This window comes from Drosophila biarmipes, chromosome X (assembly GCF_025231255.1).
Source record: "Drosophila biarmipes strain raj3 chromosome X, RU_DBia_V1.1, whole genome shotgun sequence".
Lineage (NCBI taxonomy): Eukaryota > Metazoa > Arthropoda > Insecta > Diptera > Drosophilidae > Drosophila > Drosophila biarmipes.
The window spans coordinates 7,840,273-7,866,464 of NC_066611.1; the positions used below are offsets into that span (position 1 = coordinate 7,840,273).

The 26,192-nt window shown below is 43.3% G+C and overlaps 7 protein-coding genes across 8 annotated transcripts in view; 4 read left to right on the forward strand and 3 right to left on the reverse strand.

Annotated features, from left to right (window-relative positions):
• Positions 1-152: 152 nt before the first annotated feature.
• Positions 153-1,142, reverse strand: LOC108028080 (uncharacterized). Its single transcript, XM_017099760.1, has one exon. The coding sequence runs from the start codon at positions 1,140-1,142 to the stop codon at positions 153-155; it is 990 nt and encodes a 329-aa protein (XP_016955249.1).
• A 1,105-nt stretch (positions 1,143-2,247) lies between these two features.
• LOC108036468 (regulator of telomere elongation helicase 1 homolog) lies at positions 2,248-6,989 on the forward strand. The gene is made up of 7 exons (XM_017112648.3): positions 2,248-3,362; positions 3,443-3,990; positions 4,048-4,711; positions 4,775-4,917; positions 5,574-5,703; positions 5,764-5,973; positions 6,034-6,989. The coding sequence occupies exons 1-7, from the start codon at positions 2,304-2,306 to the stop codon at positions 6,244-6,246; spliced, it is 2,967 nt and encodes a 988-aa protein (XP_016968137.1). The 5' UTR covers positions 2,248-2,303; the 3' UTR covers positions 6,247-6,989.
• Positions 6,990-7,357: 368 nt separating this feature from the next.
• Positions 7,358-8,827, forward strand: LOC108036562 (uncharacterized protein DDB_G0286393). Its single transcript, XM_017112805.3, has 2 exons — positions 7,358-7,473; positions 7,657-8,827. Exon 2 carries the CDS (start codon positions 7,662-7,664, stop codon positions 8,457-8,459), a length of 798 nt encoding a protein of 265 aa, XP_016968294.1. The 5' UTR covers positions 7,358-7,473; positions 7,657-7,661; the 3' UTR covers positions 8,460-8,827.
• A 303-nt stretch (positions 8,828-9,130) lies between these two features.
• On the reverse strand, positions 9,131-10,718 carry LOC108036566 (protein lin-52 homolog). Its single transcript, XM_017112817.3, has 4 exons — positions 10,556-10,718; positions 10,321-10,500; positions 10,137-10,241; positions 9,131-9,452 (listed from the first exon to the last, which is right to left on the reverse strand). Exons 1-4 carry the CDS (start codon positions 10,593-10,595, stop codon positions 9,298-9,300), a joined length of 480 nt encoding a protein of 159 aa, XP_016968306.1. The 5' UTR covers positions 10,596-10,718; the 3' UTR covers positions 9,131-9,297.
• A 1,264-nt stretch (positions 10,719-11,982) lies between these two features.
• LOC108036043 (N-acylneuraminate-9-phosphatase) lies at positions 11,983-18,543 on the forward strand. Its single transcript, XM_017111988.3, has 3 exons — positions 11,983-12,344; positions 16,737-17,222; positions 17,284-18,543. Exons 1-3 carry the CDS (start codon positions 12,195-12,197, stop codon positions 17,686-17,688), a joined length of 1,041 nt encoding a protein of 346 aa, XP_016967477.1. The 5' UTR covers positions 11,983-12,194; the 3' UTR covers positions 17,689-18,543.
• Positions 18,544-19,028: 485 nt separating this feature from the next.
• LOC108036032 (MAP kinase-activated protein kinase 2) lies at positions 19,029-24,192 on the reverse strand. The gene is made up of 4 exons (XM_017111977.3): positions 24,071-24,192; positions 21,501-22,085; positions 20,570-20,985; positions 19,029-19,857 (listed from the first exon to the last, which is right to left on the reverse strand). Exons 2-4 carry the CDS (start codon positions 22,057-22,059, stop codon positions 19,753-19,755), a joined length of 1,080 nt encoding a protein of 359 aa, XP_016967466.1. The 5' UTR covers positions 22,060-22,085; positions 24,071-24,192; the 3' UTR covers positions 19,029-19,752.
• Positions 24,193-25,062: 870 nt separating this feature from the next.
• The window catches only part of LOC108034575 (centrosomal protein of 162 kDa), a 34,050-nt gene continuing 32,920 nt past the window's right edge, over positions 25,063-26,192 (forward strand). For both annotated transcript variants that reach the window (XR_007763250.1, XM_017109544.3), the window contains exon 1: positions 25,063-26,108. Coding sequence is in view for 1 of the 2 variants with exons in the window: in XM_017109544.3 (XP_016965033.1) it covers positions 25,398-26,108 (711 nt within the window). In the remaining variant the exon portion in view is untranslated. The remainder of the gene's footprint in view (positions 26,109-26,192) is intronic.

The following is a 26,192-nucleotide window of genomic DNA, read 5'->3' on the forward strand; positions in this document are numbered from 1 at the left end:
AACCCAAAAATGTATAAAAATAAAATTCATTAACTTAGTTGTTTTATTTTTTAATCAAGAACTCTAAGCCGCATCAGGGTCTTGTAAGTTATCGAAAAGTGATCGAGAAACTGAAAAACAATTCTTTCCCCTGGATGTCGAAGCTTCGGGCGCTAGAGCGAAGGCGAGAAATTTATTCGAAGCCTCCAGAACATAAATTTGACTTGGCCTTCCTTCCTCAGGAACACCTCGCTTTCCTCATCGACATATGTCACAGTAGCCCTGTTCTCCACATCCCGGAAGACGACGTTCAAATCGTAGTCCGCACTCTCGGGATCCAGCACGGTTTGCTTCGCCACACACCATTTGTCCGTCTTAAGGCCCTCATTTTGGTTCTGGATAAGTTTTAAGTACCGTCCTAGGGGCAACTTCACCACCATGGGCAACACGAAGGACACCACGTTCATATTGGTGTGAGTGACGACAGGAGGAACGCTGGGTGAGCACACTGTGGCCTGGAATTGCTCGAGAACGCCGTTCTGTGACTCTTGCTCTTGCTCTCCCCCGAGGACCACCACGCTGCAGGGAGTTGGCTCCTTGGCGATGAACTGGCTGAATTGGATGGAGGACACGTCGTCGGTCCCACGTGAGTGCTTCCGGATGAATGCCAGGGTGCAGGCCACGCTCGCGTCCGCCTCGGGACCCACAATCTCCTCGTACTTCCTGGCCACCGGCACCACTTGGGCGACACGTTTTTGGACGAGGTCCTTCGAGCCGGATGAAGAAAGGTCAGTTCCCGACTTTCTAGAGCAAGATGGCAGCTCCTCCGCCAGTGGGTGGGATTCGATGGAACTGAGGCCGATGTTCCTAGAGCAGGAAGCGGCATAGCCAATCGAAAAGTCTCTGCTCGAGTCAGGTAACCCCGAGGAAGGGGCATTCTCCGTCAAAGTCACTCGTGACAATCTTCGAATGTCTTTCAAGTCGGGGGCAGGAGAATCTCTCCCGGGTAAGTCAACGTCTGATTTCAGTTGGATGAGGTCCTTGGAGCAGGAAGGTGGCGACTTGCCCCTTGAAGAATCTCTGCCCGACTGCATTGATCCAGAGGGAGAGCTCTGATCTGGCGAAGAAATCTCGTTCGTGTCGTTTGGATTGAAAGCATCCATTGTGCAGGGTGTATCAGAAATTTGGAACCTTAAAAATATTTGATTATATATATTTCAAAATAATATTTTCGAAATAAAAATTAGAGAAATTTTCTTGGAAATTTTTCACTTTAAAACTCAAAAAAATGCTGTTGTACTTGTCTGTACGAATGCTGTTGTTAGAATGAGCCTGAGAGGTTCACAGCCCAGGCAAGTGGGGGAAACGTTGAAGTCACAGCATACTTTTCACAAAACTTTTCAAAAATTAACTAAAATTTTGAACTGAATTAGACTTAGGTAGAGATATCATATTGCCCATCATAAGACCCAAGGAAATCCCGGGAAATTATTTTACAAAAATATTAGCTATTTTATGCTCATCCATATAAAGGTTTATGCTCAAGAAATCGCTGTCCATAGACGGAAATTTTAATTTTTAAAAATATTTATAGTATCATAAAAAAATTATAAATAAAGTGAAAAATGTATCATAATACTCATCATAAGATAAATCTGCGTTCATCCAGGAAAATTATTGTTAAAAAATGTAGGCTTATGAAATCGCTGTCCATCGATGAACATTTTTTTTACTATATTTAATTTAGCAAAGAAAAATATTATAAATATCGTGAAAAGTTAAAATTCATAGTAATAGGAATTCTTAATTATTTTCGGGAAAATATAAGTAAAAAGCATATTTATACGCCGATTTTGATTATATTCTGTTCAAATCTTCAAAAAAAATTGTCATAGATGGGTATTATGAATTTTATAAAAAAAAATGTAAATTAAATATCATGGTGATGGGAATTCTTAATTATTTTCAGAAAAATCAACAGTAAAAGAAAATATTTGTACGTTCATTTTGTGCATATTCTGTTCAAATCTGCAATAAACAGTTTTAATAGGTTAGTATTGTGAATTTAAAAACAAAATTTAAAATAAAAATATCATATGATGTTTAACTTAAGCACTAAATTTTATAGCCTCGAAGATGAAATAAAGTTTTTATTTAAAATTCGAGAAAATATTTAAGTACCTAGCCACCAGTTATTGTACGCAGAGCCCACTGTATTCCCTCGATACCGATAACGGGCACAGAACTTGCGGCTATCGTTATCGAACACATGGTCTCTCCGCTTTGGCGCGAAACACCTAAATAAATACCAATTGCCATAAACAATGCCGGAGAGCCTGATAGCCGGCATCCCGGTGCACTTCCCGTTCGAGCCGTACCCCGTGCAGCGGGCGTACATGGAGAAGGTGATCCAGTGCCTGCGTGACGGCACCAATGGAGTCCTGGAATCGCCCACGGGCACGGGCAAAACCCTGAGCCTCCTGTGCTCCTCCTTGGCCTGGATCCGCACCCGCCAGTCGGAGCAGCAGCAGCAGATGGTCAAGATGGAGAGGGCAGACCCAAATGGCCTGGGAGGCGGCGGCGGAGGCGTTTCTGGCGGGGATCTCTCCGAGCTGGCCAAGACCGTGGGTCGTGCGAACAACTGGGGCGTGCCCAAGGTCATCTATGCGTCGCGCACCCACTCCCAGCTGACGCAGGCGATGCGGGAGCTTAAGCGCACGGCCTACTCCAACATGCGATCTGTGGTGCTGGGCTCCCGCGACCAGCTGTGCATCCATCCGGAGGTCATGCGGGAGCAGGGCAACTCCAACAAGACGAACATGTGCAAGCTGCGGGTGCACTCCAAGACCTGTTCGTTTCAGATGCGCGTGGAGTCGCGCAAGGATCACCCCGATCTGCGGGGACCCACCATCATGGACATCGAGGACCTGGTGAAGGTGGGCCAGCGCCTCAAGATCTGCCCGTACTTCGCTTCCCGCGAACTGGTTGGCCAGGCGGACATCACCTTCATGCCCTACAACTACCTGCTCGATCCGAAGGCGCGCAAGGCCAACAAAATCGAGCTGGGCAACACGATTGTCATCCTCGACGAGGCGCACAACATCGAGAAGATCTGCGAGGAGTCGGCCTCGGTGCAGATCAAGTCCTCCGACGTGGCCATGGCCATCGAGGATGTCACGCATGTGATGAAGGTCTTTGCCAGCGGCGAAACGCAGGACATGGGCGGCGATGAGCCCAAGGACTTCACCCTGGACGACCTCACGCTGTTCAAGGAGATGCTGCTGGACCTGGAGAAGGCCATCGATGCTGTGGTGGTGGATAACCCCGTCGAGGGAACCACCTTTCCCGCCTCCATGATGTACGACCTGCTGGGCAAGGCGAATGTAAGAGGGTCGAAAGAAAGCCATTTCACAAGCTTAGGCAACACGCTGATAAGCAATCTAACACAGTTCCCCCTTTGCAGTTCACGTACGGCAATGTGGCCACCATAGTCTCGCTGCTGGACAAGCTGGTGCAGTACCTCCTGGTGGCCTCCCAGCAGATGAGCATCCGCAAGGGCGGCACCTTCACCCTGCTCAGCGACCTGCTGACCATTGTGTTCGCCAACAAGGCGGACGTGATGAGCAAGGTGTACGCCAGCTTCAAGGTGCACGTCCAGGTGGAGGAGGCCAAGCAGGGCCATGGAAAGCAGCAGGGCGCCAAGCAGCAGGGCGGCTGGCTGGGCAAGGGTTCGATTGCGGCGGCCGGTAGCTCCAGCAAGGTGGCCAAAATCATCAACTTCTGGTGCTTCAATCCCGGCTTCGGCATGGAACAGCTGCTCAACACCCAGGTGCGCAGCGTAATCCTCACCAGCGGCACCCTGGCCCCACTCAAGCCGCTGATCGCCGAGCTGGCCATTCCGGTGGCCCAGCATCTGGAGAATCCGCACATCGTTGACCAGTCGCAGGTGTACGTCAAGATCATAGGCACCGGGCCCGACCGCCAGCAACTCATTTCCAACTATGCGAATCGGTGGGTATATCGTCATCGCTTCATATTTCTTCAACCTAAATCCCTCTTTCCCGGCAGTGATAATCCCAAGTACATCAGCTCCCTGGGCCAGACCATCCTAAATGTGTCGCGCATCGTGCCCGACGGCCTCCTGGTCTTCTTCCCCTCGTATCCCATGCTGAACAAGTGCGTGGACGCCTGGCAGGCGAGTGGCCTGTGGGCGGACATCTCGAGCAAGAAGCCCATCTTCCTGGAGCCGCGCAGCAAGGATCAGTTTACCAGCACCATGGAGGAGTTCTACCAGGCGATAAGGGACTCCAAGGGCGCCGTTTTCATGGCCGTGTGCCGGGGCAAAGTCTCCGAGGGTCTGGATTTCGCCGATCGCAATGGTCGGGCGGTGATCATCACGGGCCTGCCCTTTCCCCCGCTCAAGGATCCCAAGGTGATACTGAAGCGTCGCTACCTGGAGGCGAACAGGACGCGGGAGAACCAGCTGCTCAGTGGCCAGGAGTGGTACAATCTGGACGCCACGAGGGCGGTCAACCAGGCCATCGGTCGTGTGATCCGGCATCGCAACGACTATGGCGCCATTCTGCTGTGCGACTCGCGGTTCAAGGACGCCTCCCAGGTGCAGCAGCTGTCCAAGTGGATACGGGGCCACCTGGGCGAGCGGCCGCAGTGCTCGCCCTTTGGCCCCATCGTCCGCGAGCTGCGACAGTTCTTCAAGAACGCCGAGGCCAATGTGAGTCTGCAGGGGGGATTTATTGTGTTTAAAGGTGCTAGTGAAGTGTCGTATAATCCTCAGATGAAACAGCCGGATGAGCGGGAAGCGGAGCCGCCGTTGGAAAAGGTTTGCAAGAGCGAGGATGAGCCACTAGCCGCTATTCCCAAGATTAAACGGGAGCCGGGCTCCAATGCCACCTTCAAAGCAGCCCAGGAAACAGCCATGTATGTAGGCTTTGTGTTGTATATATAAATTATATTATACATAATATATATTATATAATGGTATTGTAAATGGACACTTATCAAGTTGAAAATATCGTTTAATAGGTCTATTTATACTGTTTTATAGAATTGAAAAACATGAACTGATTCCAAAATGCTTTAAAAAGAAGGAAAGGGTCTACTTAAAAAATGTGATCGTTAGACGTAGGATTTTAAATCAAATAATATTATTTTAATCCGATTTTAAGCCGTGCTTTAACATTTTTATAAAAAAAGAAGACTAGAATATTTTATGAAAATATTTTAAAATCTTTAATATGTAACAGCAAATTGTATTTTAAGAACATGATGTTATGTGGTATATAAGCAAATGTACTATAGTAGTTCTAGTAAATTTGAGTTCTAGATAACTTTATCAATTTATATATGTGGATAGGATTCCAAAAATCGTTAATATTAAGGAAAGGTGTTTAAAAAACTCATTTTTATACCATCAAATTAAAATCTGAAGCATGTATATGTTTAATAATCATATATTAAAACAGTTTAAAATAGGATTTCAAGAGGTTATACTTACGTATACATATACAAAGGGTTAATTACCCTTTAGCCTCATCAATAATTATCAATATTAATAATTACTCTTACCCTTATAGCAAGGTGGAGATGGCCAATTCCATAAAGACGTGGACGCCCGCCGATTACGCCAGTGCCGCTGGACGAAAACTGGGTGGAGCGGCGCCCAATGCCATGGACTTCATGAGCCGCCTGGACTCGAATGTCTCGGTAAGCAAGGGACCTCCTCCAATCTTCCGTTGATAACTAAGAACTGGTTCCCCTTTGCAGAGCATCGACTTCAACTGCTGCATGGACAGCAAGAGTGGCTCCGCCGACCTGGTGAAGATCCATAAGCGGGAGCGCAGTTCCCCAACGCCGCAGGAAACCTCCAGTCAGGTGGCCAAAAAGCGGTACAAGCTGGTGGAGAACATCAAGGTGGAGCCGGCCAGTTCCCAAGCGAAAGTGGCGCCCGAGTCCAGGGCGGACTTTCTGCGGGAGGTGGGTTATACTTTGGGGATTTCCCATCCACTTCTAATCTTATACATACCAACCCTTCAGCTCCGCAGCCTGGTCAACCAGGATGAATTCCGGCGCTTCGGCAAAGCCCTGCTGGAGTACAAGAACGGCAGCGACGAGAGCTTCCAGGCGCTGATGGCGATACTCCTGGAGGTCCTGGCCGCGCCCAAGATGCGCTACATGCTCGTGGGAATGCGGAAATACCTGAAGAATGAGCACAAGAACGAGTTCGATCAGAGGCTGGCCCAGCTCTAGCCTACTTGTGGTGATTCTGTAAAACGTTTTCGAAATTCACACATCCCGAGGATGTGCCTATCTCTAGTATTTTTGATATTGGCTGTATTTTTTGTATAGTAACTAAGGGGGACGATCATATTTTTACAATACCTAAGGAAAATAAATAACTTTGTATTTTTTGTATAAAAATGTTTGTTGTGAATGCAAAATCATATATAATAATATTAATATTAATGAAGTTGGAATTACTCTTGGGAAATAATATTTGTGAATAATGTTTAAAGGCTCTTAGAGTATGTTTAAATTTATGTTATTTGTTTATTTCGTTTCAAGATTGATTTTTGGCAAAGGCTTAAGCCTAATGAAAATTTAGAATCTCTTAAAAAATGATCAGGATTCAATTTAAAATGTTTTTGGTTATAAACTTAAGAGCTTTTAATAAAATCAAAGGTTTTATTAGAGGGTGTTTTAAAAATATATATGTTTTTACAAGAGTTTCAACAGAAAATATCTTAAACAATAAAAGCTCAATGATTATTTGCTATATAATGACCAAATGACATATGCTTTCTAAAAGTTGGACAGACTGGATTTATTTTTAAGACATGGCAGCCAAGAGATATCTATTTTACTATATATACATAAAATACTATTAAGACACATCCCTTAGGTTGCCTTAATTTTAAAAATAAATACAGTCAACTAGATCATTTAAACATGTCATAAGAACATTATAATATTTAATTTAATCGTATACTTTATGTTATGTTATTTTAATGTTCCCCAAAGTAAAGGGCAATATAAATGTTATTATATATATATTATAATATACATGGAGGTCATACCTCTAAATCTTTTTTAACAACTCTGCGGGGACGCGTACATCTCTGAGTTGGCAGTCCGCTTGGTAACAAATCTGCGAGTTGCAGCCAGCGCAGCAGGCGTCCAATAAGTTCATTGCCAAACGGGCCGAGCCACATCCCCGTCGGCTGGCGCAGCCGAGTCCCAGAAACCAGGCCGAGTGCAGCGAGAATGCGGTCCGAGTGGCTCCGACTTCGGACTTGGGGAGGCACTCGCGTGGCAACCATCGTCCAGGGCGCACGGCACGCACGCAGAGCAGCCAGGAGGAGCCAGCCATAGCTTCTGGGGGGCAGGGGCCCACCATCCATATCCCCGTGATCCAGACGACCCGCTGATCCAGCCAACCGCCTCGCATAATTTCCGGCGCTTTGATTGGGGCACGCAGTAAGTTGATTGCCTTTGGCATCCACGGCAGAGAGCCCTGAGCCCTGAGCTCTGCTGCCGTTTGTTATTCGCAACAAGTAACAGAGGTGGGTGGCTGTGGCTGGGGGTTGGCGTCGGCGCCCACGCAGCGACCTTGGCCTGGTTTTAGGCACTCGCCTTAATTGCATTCTGTCGTCATTGCAGCGCACATGGTGGAGGAGATTGGCTGCCAGAGACAGACGGGCATTGTGGTCGCCATGCCCAGCCAGGTGGCAACGAGCACCGGAACTCCAGCCCCAACCGCAGGCGGCATTCACCAGCAGCAGCAGCAGCAACACCAGCAGCAGCAACATCAGCAGCAGCAGCAGCAACAGCCGCACCATCAGCAGCAGCAGCAACAGGCGCACCATCAGCAGCAGCAACTCCACCAGCAGCAGCAACAGCCACACCACCAGCAGCAGCCGCAGCAGCACCATCAACAGCAGCAGCAACTCCACCAGCACCAGCAGCACCAGCAGCTCGCCAGCAACATGAGCCTGCTGACCGTGAAGGGCGGCCGCTACCTTTGGACCGATCGGGAGCTCTTGATGCACCTCCAGAACTACACTCCGCTGATCCTGCTCATCGATTTCGTGGAGAAGACACGGACCAAGCGCTTCTACGAGAGCTCCGAGCGCTACGAGATCCTCATGCTGGTCTTCATCATGCGCAAGGGAGCGCCGTTCTGCGAGAACAAGCGCTTTCCGGCGGAGTACTGGGTGAATCTGTCGGTGGGCCCCATTGCCGAGGCCTTCGACCGACTGCAGGCGGCCATCGACATACCGGATCCGCAGCTGCCCATCCACATGAGCGTCACGGATTTGACCAGCTGGAAGCAGATGTTCGACCTGGCCATGCTGGACATCAGGCGGTTTGCCTACTACACCGATCCCTTGCAGCTGGCCGACGCGGGTGTCTTCAATAGGATCACCTTCGAGCAGCGCTTCGGCATGCAGTGGCAGGAGTAGCTTTAGTAAACGCAGTTAACACGGGATATATGTCACGGGAAACAGGATATGAGCACAGCCCCAGCACCAGGCACACGTAACCACATTTGGATGGAGCGAGGGAGATAACAGGTGGTTCTACTGGGAACTATCCTGGCTCCTACATGCCTGATATTTGCCTTTTATTTGTTAGCAGTTTAGTTTAAGGTTTAATGGTTATCAGATCATTTTTTGGTGTAAGTATTTAGTAGAGGCTTATTTTTATGCATTTTATAACTTTAAATTGCCTTAAAATTTGTAGGTCAAGCGGAAAATCAATCTGTTTTAAGATATCTAAACACTAAATATGTTATTCTTCTTGAAAATCGATGGTAAACCAAGGTATTTAGGCTCAACCTTTTATGATAGCATTTAAATTATTAACAAATATCAGGCATAAATGGCTAAGATAGTTTCAAAAATAAAACTTAAAGACGAACCATAACCGCTCCATCCTAACCCACATAGACAGAGTTATTTGTTGCGTTCGAAATCCCTGCATAGGAAACTACTGTGCCTTCTCCACCACTCCTGGTCCTCCTTTTCCAGTCCTCCACTTCATCTCCCTCCGCGGACTCCTCAAATGTATCTGTAATACAATCGCTGTACTGTCGACGTAGGACCCAAAATGCTTTAATGGAAATAAACGTTAGTTACTGTTCAATCGGGTTTTTATCTTTGTAAAATTACGATACACTCTCAACATGCATTACTTACTACAAAAATAGCACTATGTACAATTTAAACTACGGCTAGGTTCTTAATTAGGCATCGGCGAGATCTTCGGGAGTCCCATTCACTGGGATCCATCGATCCTGGCTCATGGCTGCCGCTTGGGCAGGCGATCTCGGTCGAAGATGCCCAGCAGCTTGCCGCGGGTCATCTCCTTGGCCTCGCGCAGCCCTAGTTGATAGATCTCATCATGCATGGACTTTATTTTGTCGATTAGCTCTTCGGGACTCAGTAGGGATAGTTCTAAAAGGGAAGGGAAGGGTGATTAATAGAGTTTTCTTCAATTTTATACCAAGAACAGCTTGTTAGCTTAGTTATTCATAACATTTACTATATATTTTGTATGGGATGAGCTAAGGTAACCAAAATCAAAGGTTTCTCATTCTTATAATCGGACTTATAAGCTGACTTGGGTATTATTGTTTTTAACATATTGATCTTTCCTTACTTATAACATCTATAACATGTATTTTTTGTATTCAAACAAGCTAACCAAAAGTGAAGTTTTCTCATTTTTATAATCCAACTTATAAGCTAACTCGTCTATTATACCATAACAGTGACCTATATAAGCAAAAAACGCAGAGAAAACAACCTTGAAACTGGGAACCTTTTATCTAAAACAAGGAAAGACCTCTTATATTGGGTTATTTAAAGAAGTCCCTATATAAAACAACTTATACCATATAGATAGAACTGCATAACTATATATTTTTATCAAAAATATGATATATATAATATATAAAATTGAATTCCTAATTAAAAATACAAAACTATGAAGTCGTATTCTACAGAAAACATAGTAAATCATAGACTATTACAGACATATATCATATTCTTAGTTATAAATGTTTAAAGAACCCAAATAATAGAACACTGTACCAGGTGAACCTGCCCCATATGATGGGGTTTACATGGACTACTCACGGTTGATCTTGGCCATGTCCTCGCTGGTCAGGTTGTTGGCGTAGTCCGAGTTGCGCGTATAGATGGGCGTGTCGCTCATGGTGAGGAACTCGTCCATCCCGGGAACTGTGGAGCACCCGAAACAAACCAAAATAAGCGTTAAAAATGGCGCCAACTGGCGAGGTGCACACGTTTTCACACTCACATCGCTCCGGCCACTGGACGGGGGAGGCACGCAGTGTCTCCAAGGAGATCAGCTCGTCCTCTGGCGTGTCGGGCTTCTTCTTGGCCTCCAGGGCCTCCAGGTCCTCCTCGGCGGCGGACAGGGCGCTCCTGCTGGCCACCGAAGCCTCGGCCACCTCCTCGTCCGCTTTCAAAATGGTTTCTGCAGGAAAACAGCTATTTAATGCACTTCTCGGCTGTTATTCTAGTTCGCCCACCTGGCGCAAACAAATCCACCGTTGGCTCCGCAGTGCTCATCTTAAAAAGTATACAAAACCGTCGAAAAAACACAAAAAAATAGAAAATTTCAAGAAATCCGTGGGCTAATCACTTGCCACCTGGTTGAATAAAAAGTGCAGCGTTGCCACCCGATAGCTGCGGCTATCGATTAATCGGAAGACCAGTGCTGCGAATCGCTGGCACTTATTAATCATTTTTTATTTTTGGTAAACAAAGAACTCTTGCTCTCGCCTTCGTTTGTTTATATTTATGAAATTTATAAATAAAATGCAAAACAAGCAGGAAATAAGCGTGGGTCGATTATTTTGAATTCGGAGTGGAGAGCACCAAAGCAACGGGACCCTCCCCGCCGCCTCTAGCGTGCTCTCCCTCCCACTCACGGCCCAGTAACGGCGCATAGAGACAACTCTGCGCGAGGGCGCCAGCTCTCTTTCGCTCTCCCGCGTAAATAGCACTTGGCACACTTCGCACAGTGCCGCCGAAAAGTAAATGTGACCCTGTTGCTTTAAAAATGGATTTATTTTTAGTATATTTATATAAACCTAACTTATATTTTAAAATTATGAGCTTCTATGAATAGAGTGTTAGCGACTAAGGCTATGGCTCGTCTGGGGTCAAGCAGCTGTTGTTTTTTGTTTTTTAATAAAAGATAACTGGTAATGATCTTAAGTATATACAATTGTATAGACTTAATTCAAACAATAGATTTTTAATTGTATTATGATATGAATTTCATTATTTTGTTCGGATTGCTTAGTACCGTGATTTCTTTTGCTTTATAGCACAATCATGAACTTACAAACTTATTACTTACTTAAAGAATTTTTTTTATTCATTAATTTTTTTTAACGTAACTAATTTTTTAAAATATCATTTTTTATTCTCTAGTTTTGTATTGTGTTGTATTGTGATATTTTTATAGTTTTTTATTGCCTTTCTCACAGATAAAACCTTATATTTTATTAATTTTTTTATACAACATAAGTTCTAAGTAATCATTTTTATTTGTTAATTTGCTCACATAGTTAGTGGTTTCAAATATGATTTTTTTTTATCGTTTTGTATTGCCTTTCTCACAGATTAAGGCTTATGTTTTATTAATTTTGTAAGTAACAATAAAACTGTGTGCAGTCAAACTTCTTTGGGTCGCATACTTTTCGGCCGCACTGTGGCCCCTGCGCGCTCACACTTTCTTTCGCTTCTCAGTCGTCGCTCCGCTCTCCCTCTCCCCCTCCCGCCAACACGCGCCGCACACACACAGCCGCACCCACCTGTTCCGCCCCCCGCCGCCCCCCGTTCGACCTTACGGCGACCGCGACCGCTCCCGTTCCGTTTCGCTGTCGCCGTCGCCGCCGTCGTCGTCGTCGTCGTCGTCGTCGTCGTCGTCGTCGTCGTCGCTTTTTCTCGCTGCGATTCAGTTGCCGTTTTAACTCCGCCGCGAGAAGCGGAAACTTTGTGGCTCCGCCTGGGAAATCGAAGCGAGGAAAAGCGAGGAAACCGCTGCAGCGCTGCAGCTCGCACCGTTTGGCGCCAAATTTCGAACCTCGCAGGTCCGCTGGCGGACGCGCCCTCCCCTCCGCCCCCCGCGAATCCGCCGCCCCCCGCGCCGCGCCTCCCATGGCGGCTAGCAAATTCCCCTGCGGCAAGCCAGCGATAGCCACACATTCACACTTCGATGCGACATGTGCCAAGATCCGGGCCTTTTACTTCGACCTGGACAACACGCTGATTCCCACGCGGACCGGCGACTCCAAGGCGATCAGGAAGGTGAGTGCTGGAGCCCAGCCCCAAGTTGACCCCACTTAAGCCCCCAGCAGCCCCCTCCCCCCGGCCGCCACGACTTGAACTACGCTTTTCCGGGGGTGAAAGTGCGCAGCTCAGCGGAGCTAGAAAATTTTCCACTGCAGCCCGCCCGCTGTTACGTAGTCGCGCACCCGGACGCTCAGCTGATAGCACGCGCCCGAAATTCGTTTGTTTATTTGCCTTTCCCCGCCGCCCCATTTCCCCAGTTCCCCATTTCGCCGCCCCACCCCACCCCAAGCACCAAGTGCACTCCACAAGGCCTTAACTTAAATATAACGCGGGTGTATGCACTCTAGAAGGCTGGCGGCCTGATGAAAGCCGAAATAATTAGCATTAACCGAGGAAACTGGGGATTTTGGCTCGAGGAATGGTAATAGGCACTCTAAAGGATCGTATCATGGATATTATATGATAGGAAAGGATGATAACTTAAGTATAATCACAGATCTATGCACTCTAGAACCGAAGAAGCTGGGGAATTTTGGCTCGAGAAATGATAATAGGCACTCTAAAGGATCGTATCATGGATATAATATGATAGGAAACGATGATAACTTAAGTATAATCACAGATCTATGCACTCTAGAACCGAAGAAGCTGGGGAATTTTGGCTCGAGAAATGATAATAGGCACTCTAAAGGATCGTATCATGGATATAATATGATAGGAAACGATGATAGCTAGATATATCCCTAGGTCTATGCACTCTATAAGCCCATTAGCATGATAAAACCGAAAATAAACCGAAGAAACTGAGGAATTTTGGTTTAGGGAATGATAATAGACACTCTAAAGGATCATCATGGATATAATATGATAGAAAATGATGATAACTTAAGTATAACCACAGATCTATGCACTATAGTATTATGATAGAAAAGGATGATAACTTAGATATAACCCCGACTACTTTCACTATGTAGGGTTATTAGAATGATAATAATAAATATAAATGAAATAATAATCTTATTATGATACAAAAAGGTGATAACTTAGATATAACTAGAGCTAGAGATAAAAACAAAAAAAAAGTAAAGTAAAGTAAAAAAAAGACTTAAAAGGATTTTATCATGGAAATATTATGAAATATTAGAAAATTATGTTATATGCACTGTAGGAGGTTATTGACATTATATTAACCGAAAAGAATCTGTTGCAATTAAGGAACTTTAGTTCAAGGAATGATAAAAAGACCTCTAAAGGATCTTATCAATGATGATAACCCATATACCTAAGTATACATACCCACAGGTGCATGCCCTCTATAAGGTCATTAGCATGATAAAAACAAAAACAAGACAAGGAATCAGTCGAAAATTTGGAGCTAACAGGCACTCCAAAGTATCATAAAATATACCTATTATGAAAGAAAATAATGAAAACCCAAATAAAACCACAGGTGTATGAACTCTACAAGGTTATCAGCTTGGACAAAAATAAAAGAATGCATACGAGTTGCATTTAAAATTTCGAAACTTTATTTTTGGGTAATTTTATAGGTGCCTATTACATGCATTTTATGAGTTTCAACCTAAATACAATCATAGGAATACATTGCCTAAGAATAACACCCAAACAAGTCGAAGATTAACTGATGAAACCTCAAATATAACAATGGGTATTTGAACTTTAAGAGGTTATTGACATCTTTGCTATGATAACATACAATACAAAACCGAAAAGCTTTGCAATTTGTATATTTAAATGGTTCTATAAATATACCTGTTGATAGATGGTTTTTTCTTACTTCTTAACTTGATTGTAAGAATAGTGGATTGGATTTTATAATGCCAACAAAAATAAATCAGAAATGCTTAAGTATTTTATAATACTCTATTTTATTCTATATTTATTCTTAAAATCTAGATAATCTTTAGCATCGATATAAGGTTTGAAAGCTAACTTCTTGAGAAACTGGGTCAAACTCTGGTGAGCAAAAATCGCTCTTTTAGCTCTCGAAATCAAGAAAATATTGCTACAACTGTCCATAAATATTCACCATATATTTACCATAAACGAAGTTGGCCTTAAAAAAGAAAGTTATTCGTTAAAATGTTCAGTATGTCACGTACATTTCCTGATAATATAACAATCTCCTGGGCTGCGTTAATTCAGGTAGATAACTTTATCATACTTACGGTCATAAATGCTTTCCTCAGAGACCCTAAACAAAGTCATGGCTATTAGGCAGTTTGTTTACCCAGTTGCTTTCAATTACTGTCTGGGGGAACCGCACCCATTGGCGGATATTTATGTTTCCGAAATTCGTTAAACATCTCAAGTGGTTGCTAAGGCTTTCAACTTTTGCTGATCAAGCTTAACTTGCTCTTTTTTTATGATTTTTATAACCTTGCAGAGGGTGTAATGATTTCAGTCAGAAGTTTGCAACGCAGTGCAGGAGACGTTACGAGGAGACGACGACCCCATAAAGTATATATATTCTTGATCAGCATCACTAGACGAGTCGATCTAGCCTTGTCCGTCTGTCCGTCCGTCCGTCCGCCTGTCCGTCAGTTTCCACGCAAACTAGTCTCTCAGTTTGAAGGCTATCGGGCTGAAACTTTTCCAAACGTCTTCTTTCTATTGCAGGTAGTATATAAGTCGGAACCAGCCGGATCGGACAACTATATCTTATAGCTCCCATATGAACGATCGGGGAAAAAATTTTAAAAGAATTATATCTTCGGTGTTATTTTAAAATACAACCTTCTAAGCTAGGAAATAGCATTTTTAATTAGTTATAAATTTCGAATTAAATTGTATCAAAATCGGACGACTATATCATATAGCTGTCATAGGAACGATCGGAAAATTGGTGGGAAAATAATATGAAACAAATTATAGCTTCGTCGTTTTTGGCCATATTATCTTATAATATTGGGAATAACATTTTTTATATTTTTAAGAATTTCGAATTTAATTTAATAAAAATCGGACTACTCTAACATATAGCTGTCAAAGAAGCGGTCAGAGAAATAATGAAATAATTTTTTTTTAATATCACTGAAGCTAGCAACAGTCCTTAAAAATTTTCACAATTTATTTCACAAGGGTATGCCAACTTCGGCTTGCCAAAGGTCACTTCCTTTCTTGTTTTTCCTGATTCTGATGAAAAAAGCGGAATTCAATTGAAGCGTATTTCCCCTAACTGTTGGGGGAAAGAAGATAGCCAGTGGAAATTTCCGAGCTATCTTTGCGCCCCTAAGTGTAGGCTCATTCATGGGGCATATAGTATGGATGAGACATGTGTTCGGCGGCGATTGCAGTTTGATGATCAAGGAACTGATGGGCGGCGATGCTATAATCATTACGGCATTACGTTCGATTAATCAATTGGCTTCGATTGGATCGGCTGATTGGAACCGAGTTCTGTTATGATATTTATGGACGTAATAGCTGGAACCTACGTAGTTCTATTTATTAAATGCGAAGCTGAACTGTAGTATTGCCTTTCATCTATTTAGATTACATATTTCATTATAAATATATGAGTTCTTAAGTTTTTATGTTGTTAAATAAATGTAAGAAAATACAAACCTGGGAAGGGGAATTGGAAATACCCCTATTTCTGTCCCCCAGTTATTATAAAAAGGTCGAGCAGTCTTTAACGTTATATAATTTTCTTATGAACCTCACCATTTTCTTGGTGTTACAATTTTTGTTTTTCAAATGATCTAATTAACTTGAACCAAAGTTCATAGAAAATATTGTTAGGCTTTCTAGAAAGTCTAAATTCCTAGCTTATCTCTTATCATAGACGGTATTTATAGTATATTATCTTTAAGGGTAGGGTTTTGCGACATTATCATATCTATAAAGCGTATAGTTCTTTGATATTTTTTTATTTCACATTAATTACATAAGAAAACGACAATTTTTAACTTAAGAGGTATTATAACATTATTTTTGTTTATTTTCACATCAATTACATAAGAAAAGGCGATTTTTAACTCAAGAGATATAATAACTTTGGATTTGGTTTTAAATTAAACATTAATTACAAAAGAAAAAAACGATTTTTAACTTGAGAGATATTCGAATATTTTTTTTTTGTTTTTAATTTTCACATTCGTTTAAATTTCCCATTAAAAACATACAAAAATAACATTTTTAGCTCAATTTTTTTGTTTTAATTTTACAAAATTTAAAAAGGAAAAATTGTATTTTTAACTTTACAATATATATAAGAAAATGGGGATTTTTAACTTAAGAGATATAATAAAAGACTTATTGCTTACCCAACGTCTGTCACCTTTGATAATATAAGCATACCTGCATATACTATATGTTTATTTTTAACTCAAACTTGAAAAGAAATCCATATTTATCTCACCAATATTTTCCTTGTCATTCCAGCTCGCTGACGTTTTGGAGAATCAGTACCAGTTCAGCAAAGATGACGCCGCTCAGGCCACCCAGAACTTCCTGAAGGCCTTCCGCCGCTGCCCGGACAACTCGCAGACGTCGCTGGACTCGTGGCGCACCCACCTGTGGCGCGAGTCCCTGCCAGCACGCCACAAGCACCTGGCCGAGCAGATCTATCCGCAGTGGCTGAAGCTGCGCTACCGTTACCTGGCCGTGCCGGCGGACTATGTCCAGCTATTGCTGCGGATGCGCCAGGCGGGCTATGCTCTGGCCCTCATCACCAATGGACCCTCGAACGCCCAGTGGGAGAAAGTGTCCAAGCTGCATGTACGCGGCTACTTCGACTGCGTGCTGGTCTCGTCGGACCTGCCGTGGGAGAAGCCGCATCCGGAGATCTTCAATGCCGCCTGCTATTTCCTCAATGTCAAGGCGGAGGAGTGCGCCATGATTGGCGACAAGCTGGAGACGGATATTATGGTGGGTTCAACAAGGTTTCTTTAACCGAACCCGACAAACTGAACTTCCATTTTGCTCTCAGGGTGGTCACCTGGCCCAGCTGGGTCTCACCTTCTGGACGCCACTAAGCAATAGCAGCTCGGCCTCGCAATCGCTGGAGGATGTGGAGTACAAGCCGCACGTCAAGCTGTCCAATCTGCTGGAGCTTTACAAGTACTTCCCGCGCCTCAATGCCATTGCGCCGCCGGACACGCCGTCGACCTCCAGGCGCCGCGGCAGCCACATGAGTGCCAGCAGCCAGAGCTCCCACAGCGGCAGCAGCTCCAGCACGAGCTGCGAGCCAGGAAGTGGCCATGGGTACCTTTACCATCTGCACCAGCAGCAGCAGCAGCAGCAGAGGCCGCGACCCTATCGACGCGGCGCCTCCATGCCCGCCATGGATTGCTCCAACAGCGAGGCGGAGAACAGCTGCGATAGCTTCCTCTAGACGGAGAAGGAGGAAGGAGTGAGGATGAAGAAGGATCCTAGGATCCAAGGATCAGAACGGATTGATCGGGAGATTGTTGAAAAAATGTACCTTCAGTTTACAAAACTATAGCTAAAGAGGATCGCAGAGAGATAAAGTTATAATCACAGAGGGACGAAGGACGAGGGACAGCCAGGAGAATTGGAAACGAATGCAGGAATACAAAGTTCAACTATTAGCGGGAGGAGCCCCGGAACCACGGTGAATCTCGATATCTGCCATTAGACTAAAATTAGGGCTAGCAAAAAACAAAACAAAAAAACAGCATCGGAGCACACAAACTACAGCATACAAGAGTACACACTACCAAGCAGAATAACTAAGAATAACTAAAATCGAGGACAGGAAGCAAAGCAACCAAATGTATTTTTCTAAGCGAATTTTCTGTCACATATTTTGTAAATTGATATAACACGCAACCGAAAGTACGTCAGGGTGAACGCAAAATACAAAACACAAAAAAAAGCGAAAACGTTAAAGTAAATCAGTGAGAAACCACAACACGAACCTTTTGAGACACTGACGAGCAACAAAAAAATAAAAATAACAATCTGTAGTTATAGCAGGCGATGGATGTACGTGAATGTTAACTATTGTCTTAGTCGTAGCCTTTAGTCGGGTACTCTGTTGGCAAATTGTTATTTGCAACCACCACTCCTCCTCACCCACTCCCCATTTACACCAGCCCCAGGTTATTCCGCACCCACAAGAAAAGCATCGTTGATGATATAGATCCAGAACACAAATGCCACCAGGCGCATGTGGGAGCACTGTTGAACATGGAAATGGAAAATAAATGACACTGCAAAAGCTAAACGTAACAGAGTTTTCATTTCAATTATTCGAACTATTTAGGAAAATAATTTTGGATGTACTTCACTTTAAAATCGACTTATAATGGGTGAACTTTTGAAATTACATTGTAATGTATCACTTTGGATTTCGTTCTTACTCGATGAAAAAAACAGGTACATTTAGATTAGAAACTGCAGAGAATTTTGTACCAGAACTTTAGAGGCATGGCTCTTTCAAATTGGAATACTAGGGGATAAGTTATATATTCTTAAAACTATTTTTTTCGAAGTTCAATACCCTTCCCTCTGAAAATACCTTTGATGAACTTATACCAACATTAGGCTTTTAAAAATGGCCAGTCTAAAATATAAATCTATTTATATCCATTTTAAAACAATCTATTAATCTATGTATATCCCAAAACTTCAAGATGATATCTTGCATCTCTTTCTAAAACATGCACTACCAAACTATCATTGGCTTTTCCCTTAAGTAAAAACACTTCCTTTTTAATCATAGTAAAATAAGCTTGATTTGTTTTTTATTTATTTTGGGGGATTTGTTTGTTTATAGACTACAAATACGCTATACGGTAAAATGGTATATCGCTTGCAGAGTCAGCAAATAAAAGTTGTAACCAACGCTGAATTTCGCGCAGTTTGATGCTAACGTCAACTGGCTGTATAATTTTCTTGTTTTTTCTTCTCCTCACATATACCATACATACATATACACACGGTTATATATAATTATAATCAAAGTCACGTACACGTAAAAAAAAATCGATTACAAATTACACATTTCGAAAAATAAGAACATTTTCACGCGATACCGAGGCATATTGAAAATTCGGCTGGCTAGCTAGGCTTGCTCTTGGCTTTTCCTAAGTTCGACATCTATGCGCTTTTAGTTTCTTCTCCATCAAAAAAAAGAGCACTCTTCAGACTACAAAATACCCTAAGAACCCTTGACTGGAAATGGATTATACATAGATAATGGACAAAAAGTATAAGAAAACGTAACGTAACATAACATGGAGTAGGTTTTTGAAGTTTTTTTTTTTGTAAAGGTTGCCGTTGTTATCGTAGTAGTAGTTAATAGCAGTTGTTGCTGTCGTCGTAGTATAGTTGCAGTAGTAGTTATCGTTTCCGTAAAGCATTGTACAACTCTTCCGCTTAAGTGTTAAGTCGATGGTCCACCCATCCTACGTCCCGCCTCACTATGCCCGCCTCACTCCGCGATTGGCCGTGTCAGTTGCTCCTCGATCTCCTCGATCTTTTTCCTGCGCTTCGTGAGCAGCGGATTGTTCGACTTGTCCAGCGCCTTGATTTGCATCTGAAAAATGCGAGATGATACGGATTAATAAGGCAATACTGGAGGAATAAGATATAGACTATCATGGGGTTACATGAAATCAATTTTTTTTTAGTTTAAATTGTCTAGATTGCTCAATCAAAATTTCAACTCGATCGGACCAATAATTTATGATATATAGCCTTTGAAAATTATAAAAATATTTTGGACTAAAATTTAAAAACCCAAAAATATCAACCGAAAATTTGTTTATTTTCGTAAAACACAGCCGAAAATTCAACTTAAAATGTTACATTAAAATTTTCTAAATCCTATCACCATTTATCATTTAATATTTGAAATGTTTGTCTTTAATAATACTAAGCAAACATATCCCTAACACGTAGCAAATTCTGCAAACTAAAGCTATCATTTAAAATATTTTAAAAACAATATTGAAAAAGTATTGAGTGATGAAGTTTCAATCAAGGTTTTCTTTTTAATCAAGGTGTTCTAGGCACATTAAACTGCGAGTTCCCTGTTGGTTCTTGCAATTAGTGACTTTCCAAATCACGATTAAAACAAAAGAGAGCAAAGAAAAGTATATACTTGCTAATTGCCTAAGCATATACAAATTGAAATCCATTTTCCCCTTGTGTAAACAAATGAACCGCACAGCGTACACACTAATTATATTTTATATAACGAAATAAAGCAAGAAACCCTAACAATTCCAGCTAGGAGCGCGACCCACCTGATCGTAATCCACGCGCATGGTTGCCAGCGAGCGCGTCATCTCCTCCTGCACCTCCGGCCAGGTTTCCGTGCCCTCCTTGAGCATGCGACCCGTGCACAGGGGCGTCTGTGGCACCGCGTTGAACTGGGCGATCCACTTGTTGCGGATGACGTCCTGGATGCGCAACCGCTTGCTGGGATCCACGTTCAGCATGCCCTTGATCAGGTCCTTGGCCGCGGGGCTCACGTTCGTCCACTCCGGGTCGGGAAAGTCGTACTGACCGGTGCGGATGCGTTTCTTCATGCCGGGCGAGATGGCCAGACCGTGGTTGCTGTAGAACGGCGGGAAGCCGCACATAATGATGTACATCACCACGCCCAGCGACCAGATGTCACAGCTCTTGTCGTACTTCTCCGGGCCCAGGACCTCAGGAGCTGCAAAAAGAAGGGTATTATTAAAATATGAGCATTCAGGAGGCTTAATCTACTTTAATTTGTGACTTTAGGTACTAAAGACGCCATTTTTAATACCATTATATGGTTTATTTTATTAAGTTTACAGAAATTTAAAGAATATGTATCATTAATCTGTTTTTTTATCTCTTTCAAAGTAAGTCAATCGCAGTTCTTTCGCAATAAGATTGAGCACAAGGCTGCATAAAATTAAAGAAACCGCAGAGAAAGTCCGCTCAGTATATTATAAAACGGGGGTGCATAAAAGAAACATCTAGTTAGATGCCTATTTAAATTTTTCACTATCAGCTTTGCTCTGTAGAAATATAAATCAACTCAATGCCATGCAATTTCCGGCACCAAAAATGATATAGCACAGTTCCGAATAGGTGAACAGCGGCTTTTAACAATTTAAAAGCCACTTTTCGTGACTAATGCTGTGCCTGACATGCTGTCAAGCCACTAATTGCTGTGAAATTCCTGCCAGAGGCACTCACCCACGTAATAGGGAGTGTAGCAGGGCGTCTGCAGCGTGTCGTTGGTGAATGTCTCCTTGGCGAAGCCAAAGTCCGTCAGCTTGAGGATCGCGTTCGGCTGTGAGGTGGTGTACAGCAAGTTCTCCGGCTTGAGGTCGCGATGGGCGATGTCGCGACTGTGCAGATAGTCTATCGCCGCGCAGATCTCGTGCATTATTTGGGCCGCCTCGCGCTCCGTGAAGGCGCCATCGGCCTTGTCCTGAATCCTCTGGAAGAGCTCACCGCCCTCCATGCACTCCATGACCACCAGGAGGCACTTCCGGCCGCTGTAGGTGTTCTCGTACACATCGATGATGTTCACAATGTGCCGGCAGCCGCTGACCCGCCAGTGGAGATCCACCTCGCGGCGCGCCTTCTCGTTGTCCAGCAGCACCTTGAGGGCGTAGTTCTGTTTGGTGCGGCGGTGGGTGCACTGCACCACCTTGCCATTGATCCCGAGACCCAGCACCGTGTCCGAGATCTCGTAGTCGTCCACCAGGGGGGTGGTCTTCGGTTGCCGTTGGTTCTGTAGCGAAAGCATTCTGGAATCGGCTGGTCTTTAACTAACTGCAAGGGAGAGAGGATCAGTGGGGTACAATTAATAGGGGTTTTTAATAGGTGATCTTAAAAAAGAACTTAGTGTTTATTAAAATTCTAAAAAAGGTTCATAAATGAATGTGAATTAAGTAATACTAATGATTTGGAAGTACTTTATGCACCGATTTTTCGTTAATAATCACAATTTCCACCATAATTATGATACTATAATATTTATTTTTAATTTTCATTTAATTGTTATTTAACTAGTGAGCTAAATGTTTGCAATTTGTTTTAATTTAATCATAGTTTAATAGCTTTTTAATTATTTTAAATAAACAAAGTAGGTATTTAAGTTTTGGAATTGGTTGATAATAGAAAATCAATTAAAATACATTAATGATTTAGAAATAATCTAAAGTGTTCATACAGTTTACACCTATTTTTTAATTGTATAATACATATTTTTAAATTTTATAATATATATTATTTTATTTTTTTAAGAAATCACCGCCTAATAAATTTTAAATGTAGTTCGACAGTTATATTAGACCTGATTGAGTACTAAATAACCTATTAATAATTCAAATATTTAACCAACACGTTGTATTTGCATATATCATATTAATGTGAAACCTTTTTTGTTAACACTTTATGGTTTAACGATTTTTGTGTTCACTGAGAAGCTCAAAAGTAGCCGCTCCGTGGCCATAAATTGCATTTAATTATTATCTTTTGCCAAAGTATACTAAATGGGGCTATAAATGTAAAGGTCAGTTAAGCAGTTGTAAGGCAATAGAGCTTTTTAATTACTGATCGACTTGTTGGGGGATTCCCCCGCCCTATGCCACCGCTTCCGTTTTACTCTAGTTTCTATTTTAACCCATGACATCAGTGTTTTGGGCCCGCATTTTGTACAAAATAAGGAATTTTTCATACAACAAAAATTGGGTACTTAGGAGGTGCCTAAAAATATGTTAAATAAAAATAAAAAAATTTCTCTTTTTAATTTATAGATTTGTAATATGTTCCAGCTAATTGCCCACTCTTCGTATTCATAGATTTTATCACAGTAATATTCATAGATTATTTTCTCTGGTTCGGTCAGCTAGATATGATAAGGAAATCTCAAAATTCCTGATAAGGATACACGCCTTCGAACCGTTTATACTATGGTTAGTCCATAAAATGTGTCCACTATTTTCTACAGTGTAGCTGAGATTAAAAAGCTGCACTTTTTGGTTCTCCGGGTTTTATTTTTTGTGTATAGAGAATATGCAGATTCGAAAAACCTCGAAGCGCTCCGATCTCGCCGATTCAAATTGCATGCAAATGGACTTACAGAAGGCAAGACAAAAAATACAAAAAATCGACGCTGGTGTGGGCTCTAAAAACCCACACTCGCTGCATATTTCCATGTATTTTTTTTGTCGCTTTTCCGGGGAAAAAACGTTACACAATGCCTTTTCTTTCGCTTTTTTATGGGGAAAACAGGAAAACGGTGGTAATTGCATATGTTGAACGGCGTTATCGGTCACCACCGATATCGATAGGCGGCAGCGCCTGTGTGCGTGTGTGTGGGTGAGCGCTGCTGGTGAAATAAACGCTTCATTTTGTTTTTGTTTATTTCGAGCACATTACGCATTGCCGAATTAGAAGAACTATTTTCTGTTAGCCTGCCGTAAAATTGCTTAATTAACGCGTATTTTACTGCCCACACACACACACACACACACGGGGCACACGCTCACGCACACACCGCGAAGCCCGCACACATACGCACACGAGTGCAAGCAATGCGTCATGTTTTGCCAGTGTTAACTAGCATTTCCTGGCTCTCGGGGCTTCACTGTACCACGGCCGTACGTTTTTTATCTTGTTATCGCCTTTCGATCGCCTTCAGGTGGCCCAGATTTTTCCTGGCCACGCGCAACGATTCGTCCGCCCTGCCTCGCGGCCTCGGCTGGACTTACAGCACCCGCATCGGCACCTGCTCTTCAGCTGATCGTATTTACCTTTCGGATATTTATTCTAGCGTGTGCAGCGGAACGAAAAAGAACAACAACACAACCAGGAATTTATAGTTATAGCTATGGTTTTATTTGTAAATTAGAGCTGGGCAACTGGCGATAGCCGACTGGCGATTGCGCTGGTTATCGAATGCATTCGGGGCTGGGCGAAACGCTATCGATGTGCTGGTTTCGATGTTAATCGGTGGCTGTTTTACGGGGACTAAGTTTAAATTTATAATATTTATAACTTATTTTAGTAAGGCAAAAGAAAAAAAACAAATTAAAATATTTAAAAACATGGTTTGGTGCATATAAAAGTGTAGGAGTAAACCAAAATTCTATCGAGTTTTTGATATTTAAACACGAAGAAAGCTCTACAATTCTAATAGGATACTTAAATAAGTGAACATTTTGAAATACACCTAACGAAATTTTTCGAAAAGAAATATACACCAAAAGCTGTCAAAATACCAATAATTAATTATCCATAATAATAAATATAAAATATTTAATTTTCATATTTCATATCATACATATCATATCGTACCTTTCAGTTTAAATCAATAACTCAGGCGCCCAGGCTAGCATTTTTTTCATATGTTACCTCACAGTTTTAAACGTTAAGCTAGCTTTATATTCCCTATTTCCCATATTTGTATGACTACATTTTTCCTATGCTAAATCCTCTGTAAAAAAAACCTATATTTGGCTATGTATTCAACAATTTTCTAACAGAATCTGGCTTATCAAAGAGTGAGTGATTTAGAAAACACTCATATTAATTCATACTGTTGTATCGATTGTAAAAGAAATTTAATTTAATACGGTCAGACTATAATTTTAGCCATTAACACGTCTCTCTAAATACATTTTTAATTTATTTGGTGCACACCCAAGTGAAATCCCAAAAAAAAACTTACAAAAACTGGGTTTCCCCTTCTAGAACAATCGAATACCTGCTCAAGAAACGGCGAACCTATCGAGCCACCTGCCCATCGCTGCTGGGCCATCTCTAAACAAAAAGTGGTGCAAAAAGTTGGCTTAAATGTTGTTGCCACGGCCAAACTGACGATGCGCCGCGTCCGCTGAGCCTCGTGTCCGCACCCGTGAGATCCGCGACCCCCAGATCCGTGCTCTGGCCACCGCGGGAGAGCCCGGGAAGCCCACATAGACCCCAAAAACCCCACTGTTTTCGGTTCGCTTTCAATTGGCTTGCATTGGCGGAGCAAACAAACAAACAAACAGACAGGCGCAGCGGAGGCACCAGCAGGAGAATAGGATAGAGGCAAGGTGCCACAGTGTAGACATCCTCTGGCCCGATTGGAGCGCCATGTCGCAGGTGCTCAGCCCGCGCAAACAGGGCGTGGCGGCGGCGGAGGCGGAGGGGCTGGACTACGCGAACGGCGGCTCGATCTTGGAGTTCCTGGCCAAGGAGCAGGACTGCGGCGGCGGCGGCATGCTGGCCGATCCGGATCCGGAGTCCATTTTCCAGGAGGTGAGCCGCCTGTCCGACAGCACGGACATGCGCTCCGTGGACGAGCTGCTGCAGGAGGCCGAGCGCCTCATCCAACAGCAGCTGCGTCTGGGCGGACTGGCCCCGGAAATGGAGAGTTCTGCGTGCGCTGCATCGCCCAAATCCCAAGTCACGGCGGAGGCAGCCACAGCCGCTCCCGCTCCCGGCGGCGATGGCTCCTCCTCGTCCCCGCAATCCTCGCCGCACAGCAGCATCCGGCTGAACACACGCTACACCCATCGCATCGAGCATTTGCCCCTAGCTCCGCTGCCGCCAAAAACAGCCGCCATCAATGGCAAAGTCCGGCCCAGATCCGGTTCCAAGTCGTCGGCCTCGCCCACGTCAGTGCAGACGCCGCTGGAGGGCAGCAATGGTTGTGGCTTCGCCGCCTTTGTGGACAACCTGCCCTCGGAGTCGGTCATCTCCGAGGAGTCCACGCCCAAGGACATGGACATGGAGCTGCACACGGCGGCCATGGCGCAGCTGCAGCTCCAGCTGCAGGATAACACCGATGACGATGAGGATACGGTGAGTCCTAGCTTTTCTAGTTCTATTTTAGCAGACATTCTTATTGGTTTCTATTCGATTAAGTGGTTTTTCTAAACCCTTTTG

What these genes read in the sequence shown, in the direction of transcription:
- LOC108028080 (XM_017099760.1), bottom strand. Translation starts at nt 1,142, where the DNA reads ATGGATGCTTTCAATCCAAACGACACGAACGAGATTTCTTCGCCAGAT.
- LOC108036468 (XM_017112648.3), top strand. Translation starts at nt 2,304, where the DNA reads ATGCCGGAGAGCCTGATAGCCGGCATCCCGGTGCACTTCCCGTTCGAG. An exon ending in ACCTGCTGGGCAAGGCGAAT is followed by an intron (nt 3,363 to 3,442) that starts GTAAGAGGGTCG and finishes CCCCCTTTGCAG; the next exon opens with TTCACGTACGGCAATGTGGC. An exon ending in ATTTCCAACTATGCGAATCG is followed by an intron (nt 3,991 to 4,047) that starts GTGGGTATATCG and finishes CTTTCCCGGCAG; the next exon opens with TGATAATCCCAAGTACATCA.
- LOC108036562 (XM_017112805.3), top strand. Translation starts at nt 7,662, where the DNA reads ATGGTGGAGGAGATTGGCTGCCAGAGACAGACGGGCATTGTGGTCGCC.
- LOC108036566 (XM_017112817.3), bottom strand. Translation starts at nt 10,595, where the DNA reads ATGAGCACTGCGGAGCCAACGGTGGATTTGTTTGCGCCAG. An exon ending in GGTGGATTTGTTTGCGCCAG is followed by an intron (nt 10,501 to 10,555) that starts GTGGGCGAACTA and finishes GTTTTCCTGCAG; the next exon opens with AAACCATTTTGAAAGCGGAC. An exon ending in GGACATGGCCAAGATCAACC is followed by an intron (nt 9,453 to 10,136) that starts GTGAGTAGTCCA and finishes CTTCCCTTTTAG; the next exon opens with AACTATCCCTACTGAGTCCC.
- LOC108036043 (XM_017111988.3), top strand. Translation starts at nt 12,195, where the DNA reads ATGGCGGCTAGCAAATTCCCCTGCGGCAAGCCAGCGATAGCCACACAT. An exon ending in ACTCCAAGGCGATCAGGAAG is followed by an intron (nt 12,345 to 16,736) that starts GTGAGTGCTGGA and finishes TTGTCATTCCAG; the next exon opens with CTCGCTGACGTTTTGGAGAA. An exon ending in AGCTGGAGACGGATATTATG is followed by an intron (nt 17,223 to 17,283) that starts GTGGGTTCAACA and finishes TTTTGCTCTCAG; the next exon opens with GGTGGTCACCTGGCCCAGCT.
- LOC108036032 (XM_017111977.3), bottom strand. Translation starts at nt 22,059, where the DNA reads ATGCTTTCGCTACAGAACCAACGGCAACCGAAGACCACCCCCCTGGTG. An exon ending in CTACACTCCCTATTACGTGG is followed by an intron (nt 20,986 to 21,500) that starts GTGAGTGCCTCT and finishes TTCTTTTTGCAG; the next exon opens with CTCCTGAGGTCCTGGGCCCG. An exon ending in TGCGCGTGGATTACGATCAG is followed by an intron (nt 19,858 to 20,569) that starts GTGGGTCGCGCT and finishes CGCATTTTTCAG; the next exon opens with ATGCAAATCAAGGCGCTGGA.